We start from the raw sequence: 21,944 nt of genomic DNA, 5'->3' as shown, positions 1-21,944 counted from the left end.
AAAGCAAATACTTGGTGACTGCTTTAACAAAGAAAATTGAATAGAGGCTACCCTGTGAAATTACTGTTTTCACAAATATACCAGAAAGAAATATTTGAAGTCATGTTAAAGACAATTTGATTACTTACTTTTATTTCCAAGGCTAGGCTTGCAGCTTTAAATTTGGTTCTGTGACATGCCGGTTTTAGTTGTGCATCTTCTTCCAATCCAGCCTGGCCACTCATCTCTATTCAGTAGGTGTGGATAAAAAACATTTACTGACTATTCAAAACACTGAAAGGAAAGCATCTCCTACCACTGAGGCTATTCAAAAGAACATTTATTACACACTCTAAAGGCAGTTCCAGAAATGTTTCAAGCAACAATAGCCCTATTAAATGAAGGATGATGTTCATTTATATAGAAATATTATATATATTTCTTAAAAGATTTATGTTACAGGCACATCTCATGCATTAATTTCCTACCTCAATTTGCCATTTTAATATTCTGTATATTGTATATTTGAATACTTTAACAAAGATGACTTTCACTTCTTGGTGTGGGTCTCTAAAATCTAAGCACCATGTTTATTCTAATTAACCTGAACTACAATATGGATCTAGAATCTCACTGCAAATCAGCCTGTGACCTTAAACTCTCATGGGTTTGTCTTGAACATTTGTTTTTAAAAAAACCTCTAAACTGAAAATCAAAAGGGAATATGATGGGATTCAAATGGTGGCTTTAAGACACTAAAGAAACCTGAATTTTCAAAAATCGTTGAATGAAATTATGGAAAGACAAAAATTGGTTTTGATGGTCTGAAGGAAATGCACTTTCTAATTCAAAATTATACTTCATGGAAGCCCATTCTTGCAGTTTTCTAGAGCAAAAATGACACTACACTGATTTAAAAGATATTTGGTAAGTCTACATCAAATTTTAACAGGCCTATAGTTAAAATCCTACTGATGTATTAAAAAAACACTAACAGTGGATCTAGGCCAGTTAGGATGTATAGGTTGGATTAACCACAAGCATTACATCATGTTAAAAGGAGAATCTGATGAGATCTTAGACAATTCTGATTACACCAAAGTTGAATTATTCTTCTTATTCTAACCTGTCATATTATGCATGATTTTCTAAATAATAAAGCAACAAAGCCTAGCTCAAGTCTTACCATATAAATACATGTAGGTCAAATGTAACAAGATACTTTTGAATTAAAATAACTGCAAACATCTATTACTATAAAGAGGGTGATATGGTTTGGCTGTGTCCCCATGCAAATTTCATCCTGAATTCCCACATGTTGTGGGAGGGACCCAGTGGGAGGTAACTGAATCATAGGGGGCAGGTCTTTTCCTGTGTTGTTCTCATGACGGTGAATAAGTCTCATAAGGGCTGATGATTTTAGAAAAGGGGAGTTTCTCTGCACAAGCACTCTTCTCGTCTGCTGCCATGTGAAATGTACCTTTTACCTTCTGCCATGATTGTGAGGCCTCCCCAGCTGCATGGAACTGTAAGTTGATTAAACTTCCTTTTTTTTTTTTTTTTTTTTTGTAAATTAGCCAATCTCAGATATGTCTTTATCAGCAGCATGAAAACTGACTAATACAGTAAATTGGTACCAGGAGGGTAGGGCACTGCTGAAAAGATATCCAAAAATGTGGAAGTGACTTTGGAACTGGGTATCACGCAGAGGTTGGAACAGTTTGGAGGGCTTAGAAGATGACAGAAAAGGTTGGGCGCGGTGGCTCAAGCCTGTAATCCCAGCACTTTGGGAGGCCGAGGCGGGTGGATCACGAGGTCAAGAGATCGAGACCATCCTGGTCAACATGGTGAAACCCCGCCTCTACTAAAAATACAAAAAATTAGCTGGGCATGGTGGTGCGTGCCTGTAATCCCAGCTACTCAGGAGGCTGAGGCAGGAGAATTGCCTGAACCCAGGAGGCGGAGGTTGCAGTGAGCCGAGATCGCGCCATTGCACTCCAGCCTGGGTAACATGAGTGAAACTCCGTCTCAAAAAAAAAAGAAGATGACAGAAAAATGTGGTAAAGTTTGGAACTTCCTAGAGACTTGTTGAATGGCTTTGCCCAAAATGTTGATAGCAATATGGACAATAAAGTCCAGGCTGAGGTGGTCTCAGAGGGAGATCAAGAACTTGAGAACTGGAGTAAAGGAGATTATTGCTATGTTTTAGCAAAGAGACTGGAGGCATTTTGCCCTGCACTAGATTTGTGGAACTTTGAAGTTGAGAGAGATGACTTAGGGTATTTAGCAGAGGAAATTTATAAGCAGCAAAGCATTCAAAAGGTGGCTTGGGTGCTGTTAAAGGCATTCAGTTTTATAAGGGAAGCAGAGCATAAAAGTTCAGAGAATTTGCAGCCTGAAAATGTAATAGAAAAGAAAATTCCATTTTCTGAGGAGAAATCTAAGCCTGCTGCATAAATTTGCACAATAAGGAGTGGAATGTAAGTTCCCAAGACAATGGAAAAAAATGTCTCTAGAGCAAGTCAGAGGTCTCCACAGCAGCCCCTCCCATCACAAGCCTGGAGACCTAGGAGGAAAAGTGGTTTTGGGGCCGGTGCAGTTGCTCACACCTGTAATCTTAGCACTTTGGGAGTCCAAGGCAGGTGGATCACTTGAGGTCAGGAATTCGAGAACAGCATGGCCAACATGGCAAAACCCCATCTCTACAAGAAATACAAAAATTACCTGGGCATGTCAGCACGGCATGTGCCTGTCAACCCAGCTACTCAGGAGGCTGAGACAGGAGAATCACTTGAACCTGGGAGGTGGAGGTTGCAGTGAGCTGAGATTGTGCCACTGCACTCCAGCCTGGGTGACAGAGCAAGACTCTATCTCAAAAAAATGTGATTTTGGGGACTGGGCCCAGAGTCCCTGTACTGTGTTCAGCCTAGGCACTTGGTGCCCTGTCCCAGCCACTCCAGCCATGGCTGAAGGGGGCCAACATAGAGCTTGGGCCGTGACTTCAGAGGGTGCAAGCCTCAACCCTTGGCAGCTTTCATGTTGTGTTGAGCCTGCGAGTGCACAGATGTCAAGAAATGAGGTTTGGGAACCTGTCTAGATTTCAGAAGATGTATGGAAATGCCTGGATGTCCAGGCAGAAGTTTGCTGCAGGGGCAGGGCACTCATGGAGAACCTCTGATAGAGCAGTGTGGAAGAAAAATGTGGGGTCAGGGTGAGGTGTGGTGGCTCACTCCTGTAATCCCAACACTTTTGGAGGCCAAGGTGGGTGGATCACCTAAGGACAGGAGTTTGAGACCAACCTGGCCAGTGTGGTGAAACCCTGTCTCTACTAAAAATACAAAATATTTAGCCAGGCGTGGTGGTGCATACCCAGCTACTTGGGAGGCTGAGGTAGAATTACTTGAACCTGGTGGAGGTTGCAGTGAGCCAAGATTGCACTACTGCACTCCAGCCTGGACAGTGAAACTGTGTCAAAAAACAAAAACAAAAATGAAAAATGTGGGTTCAGAGCCCCCAGACAGAGTCCCTACTGGAGCACTCCTAGAGTAGCTGTGAGAAGGCCACTGTCCTCCAGATCCCAGAATGGTAGATCCACTGACAGCTTGCACTGTGTGCCTGGAAAAGCTGCAGACTCAGCACCAGCCCATGAAAGCGGCTGGGAGGGAAGCTGCATCCTGCAAAGCCACAGGGGTGGAGCTTCCCACGCCCATGGGAACCCACCTCTTGCATCAGCATAACATGGATGTGTTTGACATGGAGTCAAAGATCATTTTGGAGCTTTGACTGCCCCATTGGATTTCAGACTTGCATGTGGCCTGTAGCCCCTTTGTTTTAGCCAATTTCTCCCATTTGGAATGGCTGAATATACCCAAAGCCTAAACCCCCATTGTATCTAGGAAGTAACGAATTAACTTGCTTTTATTTTACAGGCTCATAGGTGGAGGGGACTTGCCTTGTCTCAGATGAGACTTTGGACTGTGGACTTTTGAGTTAATGCTGAAATAAGACATGGGGGACTGTTGGGAAGGCATGAGTGATTTTTTTTTTTGAGACAGGGTCTTGTTCTGTCACCCAGGCTGGAGTGCAGTGGTACATTCTCAGTTCACTGCAACCTCTGCCTCCCAGGTTCAAGCAATTCTCCTGTCTAAGCCTCCTGAATATCTGGGATTATAGGCATCCACCTGTAATCCCACTGTAAAATTAGCCTGGCTAATTTTGGTATTTTTGGTAAAAATGGGGTTTCGCCATGTTGGCCAAGCTAATCTCAAACTCCTGACCTCAAGTGATCCTCCCACCTTGGCCTCCCAAAGTGCTGGGATTACGGGCATGAGCCACTGTGCCTGGCCCATGATTGAGTGTGAAATCTAAGAACATGAGATTTGGGAGGGGCCAGGAATGGAATATGGTTTGGCTGTGTCCCCACCGAAATCTCATCTTGAATTTCCACATATTCTGGGAAGGACTCAGTAGGAGGTAACTGAATCATGGGGGCAGGTCTTTCCCACGCTGTCCTTGTGATAGTGAATAAGTCTCACGAGATCTGATGGTTTTAAAAATGGGGAGTTTCTCTGTACAAACTCTCTTCTCTTGTCTTGTCACCATGTGAGATGTGCCTTTCACCTTCCACCATGATTATGAGGGCTCCCCAGCTATGTGGAACTGTAAGTCGATTAAACCTTTCTTTTGTAAATTGCCTGGTCTCAAGCATGTCTTTATCAGCAGCATGGAAATGGACTAAACAGAGGGGAAAAAGTCTAATTCTGACGTGCTTTTGTCTGTCCCATAAGAGAGTACCATCATACAAAAATACTAAATTTATAGAATAATTTGACGATTAAGACCATGACACCTATCTCAAAGCAACTTTAAAATTTCCCTAGCTGGGTGGAGGTGTGTGTGCCTGCAGTCCTAGCTATAGGAGGTTGAGGCAGAATGATTGCTTGAGGCTATGAGTGGAAGGCTGCAGTGTGCTATGATTGTGCCTATGAATAGCCACTGCACTTCAGCCTGGGCAACATAGTGCACCATATCTGTTAACAACAACAAAAAAAAATTACCAATTAAAAACTCTAAGGTGAAGGAATCAAACAAGAGAATAAGGATGATGTAAATGGAATATTCCAAAGGGCATTAAAAATTTGTCTTCTGGGGCAGGCGCGGCGGCTCACGCCTGTAATCCCAGCTCTTTGGGAGCCCGTGGTGGGTGGATCATGAGGTCAGGAGTTCAAGACCAGCCTGGCCAAGATGGTGAAACCCTGTCTCCACTAAAAAAAAAAAAAAAAAAAAAAATTTGTCTTCTGTTTTCAGCTAGTGATCCACAAAGGAGATAAAATATGTATGTGCCTAATTCAGGAGGTTAACGAAGTTAGTACATGAATGCAAAATAAGCTGGAGGTTCACTTGGCATTAAATATATTGGTATGAAATAGCACATACATTTCTTTTTTTTTTTTTTTTTTGAGATGGAGTCTTGCTCTGTCGCCCAGGCTGGAGTGCAGTGGCATGATATTGGCTCACTGCAACCTCTGCCTCCTGGGTTCAAGTGATTCTCCTGCCTCAGCCTCCTGAGTAACTGGGACTACAGGTGCCTGCCACCACCCACAGCTAGTTCTTGTATTTTTAGTACATGGGGTTTCATCATATTGGCCAGACTGGTCTTGAACTCCCGACCTTGTGATTCCCCCCACCTCGGCCTCCCAAAGTGCTAGGATTTTAGCTGTGAGCCACCGTGCGTGGCCCATACATTTCCTTTTATATCAGCAATTACTGACAACAATTGCTAAAACAGGGTTTTCTCTATATAGCAGGCAATAAAAACTACAAGAATTCTAAATTCATTTAGCTAATATATTTAATAATGACTGTAATATTTTGTGCCTAATCCAGAGGCAGCAAAAAGCCCTATTTTCTCTCTAGTTCATCACTCTCATCTAATCATCTGCAATGTTATACAATCTTAGGTTTAAACAACAGCCACAAACACAAGCTTGTTCATCAATTTTTTAAAAGTTGGTATTATCCTATAGACAGATGTGCAAACTCCTAATTCTCTAGATGTAAAATGGAGGCACAGGGACTTGTTCAAGGTCACATGGCTAATAAACACAAGATGCCAGACTTTCACACTCCCAGGCTAGTGTGCTAATATACAATATTTCTAGGCTAATAAATGTTTGTTTAAATAAATACACCAGGGCCGGGCACAGTGGCTCACGCCTGTAATCCCAGCTGAGGCGGGCAGATCACGAGGTCAGGAGATCGAGACAATCTTGGCCAACATGGTGAAACCCAACTCTACTAAAAATACAAAAAAATTAGCTGTGGGTGGTGGTACACGCCTGTAGTCCCAGCTACTCGGGAGGCTGAGGCAGGAGAATCACTTGAACCAAGGAGGCAGAGGTTGCAGTGAGCCGAGATCACACCACTGCACTCCAGCCTGGTGACAGTGCGACTCTGTCTCAAAAAAACAAAACAAACAAAAAAGACCATTAGGTTTAATACTTAAGAGTTTAGCCTAATAGGAATATAAAACCTTACAACAAATGACTGGCCTGGAATTAAACCAGATATTGCAAATAAAACACAATACACAAAAGATTAATGGCATCTCTGACTACCAGACATTAAGTGCTCTATGGAACTTAGATTCAGGCAATCAGAGGCTCAACTTAGCACTACTAAATTTGGATACATTAAAACTTTAATTTGTATGAAACTTCTATAGACAATTAAAAAAAATTTTATTTTTGAGATGGAGTCTCACTTTGTCACCCAGGCTGGAGTGCAATGGCATGATCTTGACTCACTGCAACCTCTGCCTCCCGGGTTCAAGTCATTCATTCTCCTGCCTTAGCCTCCCAAGCAGCTGGGATTACAGGCATGCACCACTATGCTTGTCTAATTTTTGTATTTTTACTAGAGGGATTTCACCATGTTTCCAAGGCTGGTCTTGAACTCCTGACCCCAAGTGATCCACCCACCTCAGCCTCCCAAAGTGCTGGGATTACAGGTGTGAGCCAGTGCACCCAGCCAAGAATTTTTTCTTTTACAGACAGAATCTTACTATGTCACCCGCTGGAGTGCTACATTGTCATCTTGGCTCGCTGCAACCTCCACCTCCATGGCTCAAGTGACCCTGCTGCCTCAACCTCCTGAATAGCTGAAACTACAGGCACACACCACTGCACCCAGTTAATTTTTGTATTTTTAGTAGAGATGAAGTTTCGCTGTGTTCTCCAGGCTGGTTTTGAACTCCTGGCCTCAAGTGATCCTCCCAAAGTGCTAGGAAAACAGGCGTGAGCCACTGCACCTGGCCATTAAACCATAATTTTGTATTATTTCTCAGAATATGTGCACTATTTTCAAAGAATAATATTGATAAACTTAGCAAAATTTCACTAAGATGACAGCTCCATGTTATAGTAAGATGTCTCTAAATGTATTTCTGTTATCATGAGCTGAATTTACCACCTAAGATAAATCCAATAAAAAAAGTAAATTACCGAGTGTCACCAAGTATCAACAAGTATCTCCCTACTTTTAAGAAGAGAGATTGGCTGGGTATGGTGGCTTACACCTGTAATCCCAGCAATTTGGGAAGTTGAGACGAGAGGACTGCTTGAGCCCAGGAGTTCGTGATGAACCTGAGCAACAAAGTGGGACTCTGTCTCTACAAAAGATTAAAAAGAAAAAAAATTAGGCACAATAGTGCATGCCTGTAGTTCTAGCTTAGGAGGCTGGGAGGATCACCTGGGCCAAGGCTACAGGTGAGCCATGGCTACAGTGAGCAATGATCAAACCAATGCACTTCAATGTGGGCAACAGAGCAAGACTCTCTAAAAATAAAAAAAATTGAAAAAGGCAGATTGATAACTGCATGAAAGATAAGCAACTTAAAAAGCACAACCTAAGCCATGTGTGGTGGCTCACGCCTGTAATCCCAGCACTTTTGGGAGGCCGAGGTGGGTGGATCACCAGCCTGGCCAACATGGTGAAACCCCATCTTTTTTTTTTTTTTAAAGCATAGCCTAGTGTAAAAATCAAATAAGTGAATAAAGTAAAGCATTTTGTGGTTATATTTATGTAGAAAAAATAAGATCTGCACATAATTTGAAAAGTAAACTACCAAGTGTCACAAAACTTAAGATTTCAGTGTTAGGTCTTAAATTTAACCAAGTAAAAACTACCCATATTCAGTCATATGGCAGAACGTCCTGAGACAAAGTTTAATGAATTCTCAGAAGAAAATTAAGTCTAAAAGAAAAGAAATTAAGGCTAAAAGAAAAATAGAAAAAAAAAATTGGACCAGGCATGGTGACTCACACCTGTAGTCCCAGCATTTTGGGAGGCCAAGGTGGTGGATCATGAGGTCACGAGTTCAAGAGCAGCCTGGCCAAGATGGCGAAACCCCCGTCTCTACTAAAAATACAAAAAAAAATTAGCCAGGTGTGGTGGTGGGTGCCTGTAATCCCATCTACTTGTGAGGGGAGGCAGAGAACTGCTTGAATCTGGGAGGCAGAGGTTGCAGTAAGCCAAGATTGCGCCACCAAATTCCAGCCTGCAAGACAGAGTGAGATTCCACCTAAAAAAATTAAGGCTAAAAAAAAAAAATCAAACACAAAGTGTTCATCACACCTTTCAGTCAAAACTCAGCCTTTATTAACATGCAAGTACCATGTGCTTCAAGATATACAGGTTTACCTAATCTTTGATTCAGTTTTAATGCCTTCAGCTTAAGGTTACTTCAATATCCAACACATAAAATAACGTATAAAAACTGGTCAAAGTTAAACTTTATTTCTAGCTATGACTGTGCCTTTTTTTTTTTTGAGATTAAGTTTCATTCTTGTTGCCCAAACTGGAATGCAATGGCGGTCTTGGCTTACCACAACCTCTGCCTCCCAGGATCAAGCAATTCTCCTGCCTCAGCCTCCCAAGTAGCTGGGATTACAGGTGTGTGTCACCATGCCCAGCTAATTTTTGTATTTTTGTAGAGATGGGGTTTCACCATGTTGGCCAGGCTGCTGTGGAACTCCTGATTTCAAGTGATCCACCCACCTTGGCCTCCCAAAGTGCTGGGATTACAGGCGTGAGCCACCTTGCCCAGCCTGACCTTGACTTTGGAAATTCACCATTCAGGTTTATATTTGGTATTATTTGTCACTGTGGCAGAATATAATTCTTGTACTTGATAAATAATCTTCTATACTAACACATGTACCAGTATAGCTTAAGAAGTTACTAAGGCGGCTCTGGGCACACTGCCTAGAAGTTAGCCCTGCTCTGCAAGGAACAGCTTAAAAAAAAAGTTACTAAAAATAGGTAATTTATATTTAAATGCTTTCAATAAACTGGAATGTATAACGTTTAAGAGGAAAATTTACTTTTGTGTATGGTTTTTGTAGTTTCCAGAAAAGCTGGTCCATATTAAGCCAGTCTTTTTTTTTTTTTTTTGAGATGGAATCTTGCTCTGTCACCCAGGCTGGAGTGCAGTGGCGCAATCTCAGCTCACTATAACCTCCACCTCCCAGGTTCAAGCGATTCTCATGCCCCAGCTTCATAAGTAGCTGGGCTAACAGGCGTATGCCAACATGGCCTGGCTAATTTTTGCATTTTTAGTAGAGACAGAGTTTTGCCTTGTTGGCCAGGCTGGTTTCGAACTCCTGGCCTCAAGTGATCTGCCCACCTCATCCTCCCAAACTGCTAGGATTACATGCTCGAGCCACTGTGCTCAGCCATATTAAGCCAGTCTTAAATAAGCTATAGAGTTAAGTTTATGGACCCTATAATGACAGCTTTGTTCCACCTCTGAGATAAATACTAAATCCATCTCCAGTGCTGCTTTTCCCATGCACAAAGATGCTGTCAATACTTTTTCAAAAAAATTTTTGGCTGCTAAATAGAAAAGCTGAATGAGCTTGACTTCAGTAGAAGACCCACTGATTATGGGCATATTTATTGGGACATATTTTAATAAAAGTAATTCATGTAGGATATCTTAAGTGGATTATAAGATTTTCACTGTATCTCTTCACGTTATTTCATAATATCCAAATTCGAAGGAGAAAGACTAAAATCGTTCAGAAAGGTGTAGCTTTTAAGATCTGAATAAAGTTAATAGTGAGTCTTTTAAAATACATTTAAACAACTCGAAGTGTAATCACAAGGGATTATGAAGGAAGAATAAAAACTGCAAAGGAAGCTTTACAGTCAATGCAAATACAGTACTTTGAATTATCCAAAATGTATAATGCAGAAGAACTCTAAGTTATGTAGTTTGCTTGTTGACCATGGACTACAGTTCAAACAGTTACTTCTCCAAAAGCTAGTACCTAGTAACCTTCCAAAATTGTTTTTAAATAAAGTTCTTAAATTGTAACAATAAACAAAATGACAAGGTACACTTAAAGAATACTGCAGTTTATCAAAAGACGTAAGAAATTTCAGCTCATACTTGGAGAGTTATAAAAATCAATGTTTTGTCTAAGTTATAAACATGTTTATAATGCAATTATTTGCATAACTCTAGTAATGCTAACGGCGGCTGTAAGATCAGAACAGATTTCTAAAGAAAACCACTAAAAACACAAAAGTACTTAGCCCCATTATTTCCCTGTAGAATGTGTTCATTTATGCCTAAATTTCAGTATTTACTATATCATCATTGCTGATTTTAAGTCACATTCAAAGGATAAGGCAAAACCACCTACGAATTGGCATATTTGTTTATTTCTCAGTTTGTGAAAATGTCCTTAATTTGTTGATGTAGCAAACGAATTCCAACTTTGATTGCTATGCAAAAAACAGAAGATAATCTGCTTTGCACTGAACTATACAGTTCAACTGCATACAGGCAACATGCTATATAAGAAAAAATTACTAACTGAACTACAGGTATTAAATACTGAAAAGAGTTAACAGTTTATTATAATTTATTTTATTTAACAATCTAGGAAGTTCGCAGCCATCAGCAGTTCTAGTGCAATTTCAGGTGCAATTGGGAATTCAGGAATCTCAGTGGAGCTGTTAGTGTAGCGAACCTTGTACGTAAAATACATGCATACTTTTGATAGCACATGTGAAGGTATCTCTCTAAAATTGACCTCATTGGTTTCGTTCTCAGCAAATTGACCTGTAAAACAAAAGAATTATGTATGTTACTGGCTGAACTGGGTCCCCCAAAGTCATATGTTGAAGTCTCAACCCCTAGTACCACAGAATGTGACTGTATTTAGAGATAAGATCTTTAAAATGGTAATTAAGTTAAAAGAGTTCATTAGGTGACAATCCATTATGATTGGTGTTCTTATAAGAAGAGATCAGGACAGAGATGGGCAGAAGGAAAATCGCGTGAAGACAGGGAGAAGATGGTCGTGTACAAGACAAGAAGAGAGCCTCAGAAGAGACCAACTGTGCCAACACCCTAATTTTCAACGTCTACACTCCAGAATTGTGACAAAATAAAAGTTCTGTTGTTCAAGCCATCCAGTTGTGGTTTTGGCAGCCCTAGCAAACTAATCATCTTTAAAATAACCTTAATTAGCACCAAACAAATTATGGAATTCTAATTTTTTAGTATTAACAACATAAAAAAAGTGTTGTTTTTTTTTTTTAAGTTTTAATTTTGAGACAGGTCTCACTCTGTTGCCCAGGCTGGAGTGCAGTGGCATGGTTGCAGCTCACTGCAACCTCTGCCTCCTGGGTTCAAGTGATCCTCCCATCTCAGCCTCCTCGAGTAGCTGGGACAACAGGTGAGCGCCACCACACCAAGCTTTTGTATTTTTTGTTGAGACAGGGTTTTGCTGGTCTTGAACTCCTGGACTCAAGTGAATCCAAAGCTTTAGGAGCCTGCCTCAGCCTCCCAAAGTGCTAAGGTTAAAGGCTTGGGCCATTGCAACTGGCCAAAAACATTAAAAAAAAAACCTTTATTAAGATAGTACTTGAGGGCCAGGTGCGGTGGCTCATGCCTGTAATTCCAGCACTTTGGGAGGCCAAAGTGGGCAGATCATTTGAGGTCAGAAGTTTGAGACCAGCCTGACCAACATGGTAAAACACCGTCTCTACTAAAAACACAAAATTAGCCTGGGCAACAAGAACAAAACTCCATTTCAAAAAAAAAAGAAGATAGTACTTCAAATTCTTCAAGACTGAATTTTAAAATTCTAATTCTCTGTGGGTTGAAAACTTAAGTAGCTTTTCCCAAGAATCTTGGTGGCATGATTACTGAAGGGTAAGCAGGATAAAAAAGTAAAATCATTTTTGAAAAAGGTCAGTCCAGTGAATCAAGTCTTTATGGATTATCAGGATCCCTGTGTTGTACTGAATTGCCATGTAAAAATCAAGTCAGGGTCCGGGTGTGGTGGCTCACACCTGTAATCCCAGCACTGGAAGCCAAGGCGGGTGAATCACGAGGTCAGGATTTCAAGACCAGCCCGGCCAACAAGGTAAAACCCAGTCTGTACTAAAAACATAAAAATTTAGATGGGTGCAGTGGTGGGTGCCAGTAATCCTAGCTACACGGAAAGCTGAGGCAGGAGAATCACTCGAATCCGTGAGGCGGAAGTTGCAGTGAGCGGAGATTGTGCCACTACACTCTAGCCTGGGCAACAGAGCAAAACTCCGTCTCAAAATAACAGTAAATAATAAATAAAGTCAGGGCAAGTAACAGGTTTTCTGATTTGGCTTTTCTGAGAATGCGTGAATATATAAAATCACTTGGAATCCTGGAGGTGGAAGTAGCAGTGAGCTGAGATCATGCCACTGCACTCCAGCCTGGGTGACAAAGCGAGACTCCACCTCAAAAACAAAACAAAAACAAACAAAAATCTATTTTAACTATTTAACTAAAATAATAAGAAAAATACTAAAAATAAATGGTCTGAGCATGGTGGCTCATGCCTGTAATCACAGCACTCTGGGAGACCCACTTGTAGTCTTAGCTACTGAGGAGCCTCAGGTAGGAGGATTGCTTGACCCAGGAGTTTGAGGCTGCAGTGAGCCATGATGGCACCACTGTACTCCACAGCCTGGGCAACAGAGGGAGACCCCTGTCTCAAACAAATAAGCAAAAGAAACATTTCAAGAAAGGAATTCCATTGTTTCCCCCTTTAGTGTTTTTTTTTTTTTGGGAGATGGAGTTTTGCTCTTGCTGCCCAGGCTGGTGTGCAATGGCGTGATCTCAGCTTCCTGCAATCTCTGCCTCCTGGGTTCAAGCGATTCTCCTGTCTCAGCCTCCCGAGTAGCTGGGATTTCAGGCATGTGCCACCATGCCCGGCTAATTGTGTATTTTTAGTAGTGACTGGGTTTCTCCATGTTGGTCAGGCTGGTCTCAAACTCTTGACCTAAGGTGATCTGCCTGCCTCGGCCTCCCAAAGTACTCGGATTACAGGCGTGGGCCACCGTGCCTGGCCTCCTCCTTTAGTTTTTTAAAAAAAATATGATCATGTTAATGAGATTGCATTAGGGATTTTTTTTTTTTTTTCCCCTTGTTGCCCAGGCTGGAGTGCAATGGCACAATCTCGGCTCACCCAAACCTCCCAGGATCAAGCAATTCTCCTACTTCAGCATCCTGAGTAGTTGGGATTACAGATATGTGCCACTACGCCTGGCTAATTTTTTTGGTATTTTTGACAGAGACAGAGTTTCTCAATGTTGGCCAGGTGATCTCAAACCCCCAACCTCAAATGATACACCTGCCTCGGCCTCCCAAAGTGCTGGGATTACAGGCATGAGCCACTGTGCCTGGCCGACATTTTCCTTTGTTTAACAGCATTTCATAAACAGTTTTTCAGTCATTCCTCAAAATTTCTGTAGCTACATAAAGGTTCTATCATTTAGCAGTCTAGTACTAGCACTGTGTACTGAATATAAAATGCATTTAACATCTACAAATATACTTTGAGAATACAGTATTTTAAAACTTTTATATAGTATTTTAAAAAGTTTTAAGTATTTTATTTTAAAATACTATATAAAAGTTTTAAAATACTGTATTCTCAAAGAATATTTGTAGATGTTAAATGCTTTTTATGTCTCTGTTGTTTGGGGGTATAGTGGAGGAGAGAGAAAGGAGTACAGAAGAACTCAGCAAATAATTCACAATAATGAGGTAAATGTTTGGTTTGCCAATAACTAGAACTCCCTTTTTCTTGACTCCATGTCTGAAATATTGCCAATAGGCACTTATTAAAGCCTTTGATACTAGACAAACATTAGTGATTTTAAAAGGTGAGATTCATATAACACAAAATTAACCATATTTTTTTTTTGAGACGGAGTCTTGCTCTGTCATCAGGCTGGAGTGCAGTGGTAAAATCTCGGCTCACTGCAACCTCCGCCTCCTGGGTTCAAACGATTCTTCCACCTCAGCCCCCTAGAGTAGCTAGGACCACAGGCGCATGCCACCATGCCTAAATTTTTTGTATTTTTAGTAGAGATGGGGTTTTATTGTGTTGGCCAGGATGGTCTCGATCTCTTGACCTTGTGATCCGCCTGCCCTGTCCTACCAAAGTGCTGGGATTACAGGTGTGAGCCACCACGTCTGGCCAAAATTAACCATTTTAAAGTGTACAATTGAGTGGCGTTTAGCATATTTACAATGTTGTTCAACTATCCCTTCTATATAGTTCCCAAACATTTTCATCATTCCAAATTAAAACCCAGTAATCCATTAAGCAGTTATTCCTTGTCTTCCTCACCCCCTAGCCTCTGGCAAACACCAATCTGCTTTCTGTCTCTATGGATTTACTTATTCTGGATATTTCACATAAATGGAATCATACAAATATGTCACATTTTGTGTCTGGGTTCTTTTACTTAGTATGCTGTGGAGGTGCATATGCGCTGTAGCATGTTATCAGTACTTCATTGCTTTCATGCAAACAGTAGTTTGGAGCTGAATGTTTTCCTGATCCTTCCAAGATAAAAATCTTGTGTTTAAATTAAAGAAGATCAAATTTATAAAAAGCAAAAGCTCTTTGTTTCTAGCCTCTTGTTATAAAATGAAATTAATTTTCAATTAAAATTCTGTTGGCATTTGTGATTTTTTTCCCCCCTAAAGTACTTCCTTGCATTGTCCTGTGGAAAAGCCCAAAAGCAATTAATCAGATTATCACAGCCATCGGGTGGGTAAGTGTGTGTATGTTGGGGGGTGCAATTCAACCAAGGAGCAGATTGCCATGGGGGGTGTGTGTGTGTCTGTGTGTGGAATGGGAGATGCAATTCAACCAAGGAGCAATAAGTATCTTTAGCACCCAGATTGGGGCCCCTAATTACCATTTTATCCTAAAACACAACAGGGATTTTTTGAGAAACAGCTGTTTTCAGGACTGGGGAACAATGTACATGACATGCCTAAAATATCTTATTACAGAAAGTAGTACAGCTCTTCAAGACTAACAGAGTCACGTCAAAAGGACACAGGAGCTAACACAATGTGGCTCTTTCTGACATAAAAATGAAGCAAGTGGCTGAGTATCACTAAGAGTGACTGCAACAGACAGAAAAACATTAAGTATAAAGTCATGAGTTCATGATGACATGCAAACACTCAAAACAAAAACAAAGCACTCTTTACTATTGGATGATGTTGAAGAACTAATCCATTACTCTGAAAAATTATATTTAAAAGGAAAAAAAAAATCAAGTCTTTATTGTCTTTCCCATAGAATGTATTTCAATGTAACCAAATAGTATCTTATAGGAAAATTCTAGCTAATAAATGCAAAAAAATTTTACAGAATTGGGAAATCACTGTTTTGTAATCTCAAAGTAAATCTCAACAACAATCACAACGAGTGCTAAATCAGAGTAGGGAATTTTTCATGAATGAATCAGCCTTACCACTCTGGAACCCACGATCAAGCTTGACACTGCTCAAAGACGTGATACAATAGGAATACAAGAGTGCTACCTACAAAGGATCCTTTGCCTAGAAAAATGAACCAGCATCTTATCAAGTCTCTGGAATTTTAACTATGAGTTTACAGAATAAAACTCAAATATAATTCAATCTGAAATACGGACAGCACACACAAATGACCTTGCTTCTCTGTAAAGTTAATGGACTTAAAAAAAAAAAAAAAAAAAAAAAGGAAAGGTACAGGGGAACTACTGCAGATTTTGCAACTGAAATGACACAACATCAAGCACGTGCTTGAAATACTCCAAAAAAGTAGGGATAATGAAATGACTTAAGATTGGCAAAACAGGCTGGGCGCAGCAGCTCACGCCTGTAATCCCAGCACTTTGGGAGGCCGAGGCAGGTGGACTGCTTGAGGTCAGGAGTTCAAGAGCCGCCTAGCCAACATGGTGAAACCCCGTCTCTACTAAAAATACTAAAATTAGCTGGGTGTAGTGGCGGCATGCCTGTAATACCAGGTACTCAAGAGGCTGAGGGAAGAGAATCGCTTGAACCTGGGAGGTGGAGGTTGCAATGAGCCAAGACTGTGCCATGATACTCCAGCATGGGAGACAGAGCAAAAGATTGGCAAAATGTTAATAACTATTGAAGCTGGATGATGGAGACATGGAGGTGTATTACACAGTTCTCTTTACTTCTGAGTAGGTTTTAAAATCTCCATAGTAAAAACACAGAAAAAGAATTGTGGCCAGGCTCACACCTGTAATCCCAGCACTTTAGGAGGCCAAGTCGGGAGGACTGCTTGAGCCAGGAGTTCAAGGCCAATCTGGGCCAACGTCACTTAAAAAAAAAAAAAAAAAAAAAAAAAAAAACAGGTACATGCCTGTGGTTCCAGCTATTCAGGAAGTTGGGGTGGGAGGATTACTTGAGCCTAGGAGGGCTTGTGCCACTGCATTCCATTCCAGCCTGGGCAACAGAGCAAGACCCTGTCTCAAAAACAAACAAAAAAACTCAACAACAACAACAACAACACAACAAAAACCAGAAAGAAAAGAATTGCACAGGATCCCAAATAGCCAAAACAATCTTGAAACAGAAAAACAAAACCGGAGGCTTCATACTTTCTGATTTTGAAACTTACTACAAAGCTACAGTAATCAAAGCAGTGTGGTACTGACATAAAGACAGACATATAGATCAATGGACTAGAAATGAAAGCCCATAAATACACACATCTACAGTCAACTGATTTTCAACAATGGTGCCATGGAGAAATGGTTTCTTCAACAAATGGTAGCGGGATAGCCACATGCAAAATAATGAAGCTGATCTCTTACCTCACAGCATAAACAAAAATTAACTCAAGACCAAATACCTAAATTTCAGAGCCAAACCCACAAAACTCCTCTAAGAAAACACAGGGTTACATTCGACAACAGATTCTTAATATATGACACAAAAACCAAAGGAAAAATAAATCACACTTCAAAATTAAAAATGTGCTTCAACTTTGGGAGGCTGAGGTGGGTGGATCACTTGAGGCTAGGAGTTTGACACCAGCCTAGTCAATATGGCAAAATCCTGTCTCTACTGAAAATACAAAAATTAGCCAGGTGTGGTGTCAAGTGCCTGTAATCCCAGCTACTCAAGAGGCTGAGACAGGAGAACTGCTTGAATCTGGAAGAGGGTGCAGTAAGCCAAGATCATGCCACTGCACTCTAGCCTGGGCGACAGAGCGAGATTCCGTCTCAAAAAAAAAAACAACATCAGATAGGCTGGGTGTGCGGGGGCTCAAGTCTATAATCCTAGTACTTTTTGAGGCCCAGGTGAGCTGATCGCTTGAGGCCAGGAATTCAAGACCAGCCTGGCCAACATAGCGACAACCGTCGATACCAAAAATACAAAACAATTAGCTGGGCGTGGTGGTGTGCACCTATAATTCCAGTTACGAAGGAGTCTAAGGCACGACAATCATTTAAACGTGGGAGGTGGAGGTTGTGGTAAGTGGAGATTGTACCACTATACTCCAGCCTGGGTGACAGAGTGAAACTATCTCAAAACGCAACCACCAACAACCAACCAACCGAAAACCCACTAGATAACCACTTCACACCCATTAAGACAGCAGTAATAAAAAAGGACATATACAAACTGGAAGAATAGGACACTGTTGGCAGAAACGTAAAACAATTCAGTCACTGTGAAAACAATTTTGTGGCTCCTCCGAAAGTTAAACAGAATTGTCATTATGATCAAGCAACTGCACTTCTAAGAAGACATCCAAAAGAACTGAAAGCTGGTATTCAAACAATATTTGTAAACAAATGTTCACAGAACTACTCATGGTAGCCAGAATGTGTCAACAGCTCAAATATTTGTCAACTGATGAATAAACAAACTGTAAAATATTCACATCTGGATGAATGGAATATTATTCAGTCATAAAAAAGAATGAAGTACTGTACATACACCACATGAATGAACCTTGAAAACATGACAAATAACAAAAGCCAGATACCAAAAGGCCATATACTGTTATGATTCAATTTATATAAAATGTCCAAAACAGGCAAATTAGAAAGCCGACTGGTGGCAGTCAGACACTGAGGGTAGAGAATGGGAAGGGACAGTGACAGCTGATGAGTGTGGGGTTTGATTTTGGAGTAACAAAAATGTTTTGGACCTAGACAGAGAAGATGGCTGCAAAATACTGTGAATATAGCAAATGCCACTAAATTGTACACTTTAAAACAGCTGCTTTTATATTATGTGAATTTTACTTCAAGGAAAAATGTTCAGAATAGATTTGGAAGGTGGCAACTTGTATCAATAAACTTTTTATCTAGCTAGGAACACAAATCGCCAGTTTGGTTAAAAGGCTGACTATGGAAACTAATGTAGGGAAATACTTTCTTACTACAAAATAATCAATTCGGTCTTGTTAAAACTTATAGGATACATGACGGAAAACAGAAAATGGCAGAAAACAATTTTTTCCCAATGCAACATTATCAGGCCAAAGGCCGGGTGTGGTGCCTGCCTGTAAGCCCTGCACTTTGGGAGACCAAGGCGGGCAGATCAACTAAGGTCAGGAGTTCAAGACCAGCCAGGCCACGGATCACCTGAGGTCGGGAGTCCGAGACCAGCCTGACCAACATGGAGAAACCTTGTCTCTACTAAAACTACAAAAAATTAGCTGGGTGTGGTGATGCATGCCTGTAATCCCAGCTACTCAAGAGGCTGAGGCAAGAGAATCGCTTGAACCCTGGAGGTGGAGGCTGCAGTAAGTGAGATCGCACCATTGTACTCCAGCCTGAGCAACAAGAGTGAAACTACTTTTCAAAAAAAAAAAAAAAAAGACCAGCCTGGCCAATATAGTGAAACCCTATCTCTACTAAAAACACAAAAGTTAGCCAGGGGTGGTGGCACATGCCTGTAATCCCAGCTACCTGAGAGTCTGAGGCAGGAGAATCACCTGAACCCAGGAAGTAGAGGTTGCAGTGAGCCGAGATTGCACAATTGCACTCCACCCTGGGCGACAGAGTAAGACTCTGTCTCAAACAAAAAACAGAAACATAATCATACAACAATGTTAGAAGAGTTATTCCCTCTCTTTAAATGCTGAATCATTTAATTCAACCTAAAAATATCCACCAAACATTAAAGGTGAATATATGAAGAAAAAGACAGAACTGTACTTACCTGGGCCACTCAACATGGCTTTTATTGTGCCTGATGTTAATGCATGTTCTCTTTTTACAATAAATTCATGGCCATCAGATGATATCAATTTGACATACATGGCATCGGGTCCTTCACAGCCACCATAGGTTTTCTCCTCTCCATCTAAAGTAAAGTAAGTAGTGAAACAATTTTTGAATAACACAATGTTATTAAAAATAAATAGGTTTGGGCAGGTGCGGTGGCTCATGCCTGCAATCTCAGCACTTCGGGAGTCCTAGGCAGGTGATTGCCTGAGGTGAGGAGTTTAAGAGCAACCTAGTCAACATGGTGAAACCCCCGTCTCTACTAAAAATGCGAAAATTAGCTGGGCGTGGTGGTGCATGCCTGTAGTCCCAGCTACTTGGGAGGTTGTGTGAGGCAGGACAATCGCTTGAACCTGGGAGACAGAGGTTGCAGTGAGCTGAGATGATGCCACTGCACTCCAGCCTGGCCGACAGAGCAAGACCCTGTATCAAAAAATAAAATAAAATAAAAAATAAACAGGATTATTACTGAGGTTAACGTGGAGAACTCAGACCAGAAACATTTCTGGAAGGTAGTAGTCACCAAGACTTTGACAGGTTTAACTCCTTGTTTTATAATTCTCCAAGCATCTTCCAATGTCAGAATAAACTGTAGATTTAAGAATGCTACTTCAGGTGAAATTTTACTAGTATTTTTCAAGGAGGTATTAAGAGTTTTTGGTAACCAAAGCAGTCCATTCAAATTTGAAGACTAAGACAAAATATTTAAATAGTATAACTTTAATTCTATCACCTGAGATAGATTTTTAGAAATAAAAATGCATAGCACATTTATGAATCAGTGTTTACATACCATGTGAGCTCAGCTTCCTTTGACAAGCCCTAAATTCTAAAAGTTACGACTTCTTTTCCTCAGCATTTTACTCTTGATGGTTAAAAATAATGACCAAAATATGTATTTAAACAATACTCAGTTTAAACTGGTGCATGAATAAAAATAATATGGACAAAATTTTATTCTTTAAGCTGACATGGAGACAGAGTGCACAGATGTTACTCTGCTACTACCATTGCTGCTGTACTGACTTCAGTCACACTAGCCAAATACACAGAGTAAAAGTTACATATGTAAGTTAAAGATCTCCTTGATTTTTACAATTTTGTATTGTAACATAATTTTAATTTTTATGATGATCAACATGTGAAATAAAATATCTTAAGGTTTATCCTAAAAACTTAGGAAGCCCTAAAAAGAATGAGAAGGATGAAGCTGAAGTACTGTTCAGCCACAAATCTCCATTTATTAATTAATTCAGAAATCTCTAAAATTAAATATCAAAATCACTCATGTGCTACCACTGCCAAAAATTGTTTGATTCAAATCACAAGAAAACAACCACACAAATTTGAATTGAGAAGAGTCTTTAAGAGACTAAAGAGACAAGTTAATGCAGTATGATCATTTTAAAAACTTTGTCAGTCCATCCATCCATCCATCCATCCATCCATCCATCCATCCACCCGCCCATTTATTTATTTATTCATTCATTCATTCATTTATATTTTTTGAGACAGAGTCTCACTCTTGTTGTGGAGTGCAGTGATATAATCTTGGCTCACTGCAACTTCTACCTTCTGGGTTCAAGAGATTCTCCTGACTCAGCCTCCTGAGTAGCTGGTATTACACGTGCCCACCACCACGCCCAGCTAATTTTTGTATTTAGCAGAGATAGGGTTTCACCATGTTGGCCAAACTGGTCTTGAACTCCTGAAATCAAGTGAAATCAAGTGATCTGCCTGCCTCGGCTCCCAAAGTGCTGGAATTATAGGCATGAATCACTGTACCCAGCCTACTTACTTACTTGCAGTTTATTTTTTTTAGGAGATAGGGTCTTGCTCTGTCACCCAGGTTGGAGTGCAGTGGCACAATCATGGCTCACAGTAACCTGGAACCCCTGGGTTCAAGGGACCCTTAGGTCTCAGCCTTCAAAGTAGCTGTAGCTGGGACCACAGGCGGGCACCACTATGCCTGGCTTTGGTCACTGTTATTTTAAAATGGGCTTCCATTCCATGTAAAACTTGTAATAAATATGTATGCCGACTTAATTCTGAGACCCAGCCAGGACTCCAAGAGGACTGAGATGGAGTTTTGCCAACTCTACAATATGAAAACATAGACACACACACATGAACACACACACGCACGCGTGTGTGAAAGCAAATGTGGCAAAACGTTAACAATCTGGTGAAAGCTATGTTAGTATCTTTTTTTGTCTAATTTTTCATAAAAAGCTGGGGGACCCATAAAGATGTAAGTAGCTTCTAACTTATAGACTATTCAAGTATACAGATTTTTAGCAGTTTCTGCCAACCTCTAAGAAGAAAAATAAAAATAGTTA

At 40.6% G+C, this 21,944-nt stretch overlaps 1 protein-coding gene and 1 long non-coding RNA gene across 4 annotated transcripts in view; one reads left to right on the top strand and one right to left on the bottom strand.

The window, feature by feature from the left end:
* The first annotated feature begins 960 nt into the window (after positions 1-960).
* LOC116532071 lies at positions 961-18,060 on the top strand. Its single transcript, XR_004260700.1, has 4 exons — positions 961-975; positions 12,183-12,189; positions 12,635-12,639; positions 17,978-18,060. It is a non-coding gene; the product is annotated as an uncharacterized LOC116532071 (long non-coding RNA).
* The window catches only part of ELOC (elongin C), a 32,628-nt gene continuing 21,373 nt past the window's right edge, over positions 10,690-21,944 (bottom strand). For all 3 annotated transcript variants that reach the window (XM_032251132.1, XM_032251123.1, XM_032251139.1), the window contains 2 exons: positions 19,541-19,684; positions 10,690-11,110 (listed from right to left, as the gene is read on the bottom strand). In XM_032251132.1, coding sequence (XP_032107023.1) covers positions 10,920-11,110; positions 19,541-19,684 — 335 coding nt within the window. In that variant the 3' untranslated portion in view covers positions 10,690-10,919. The remainder of the gene's footprint in view (positions 11,111-19,540; positions 19,685-21,944) is intronic.

Source organism: Sapajus apella, unplaced genomic scaffold, assembly GCF_009761245.1.
Source record: "Sapajus apella isolate SASKATOON/1434 unplaced genomic scaffold, GSC_monkey_1.0 scaffold3, whole genome shotgun sequence".
NCBI classification, from domain to species: Eukaryota; Metazoa; Chordata; class Mammalia; order Primates; family Cebidae; genus Sapajus; species Sapajus apella.
The sequence above is the reverse complement of the archived record's forward strand: the minus strand, read 5'-3'. Positions and strand labels throughout refer to the sequence as shown.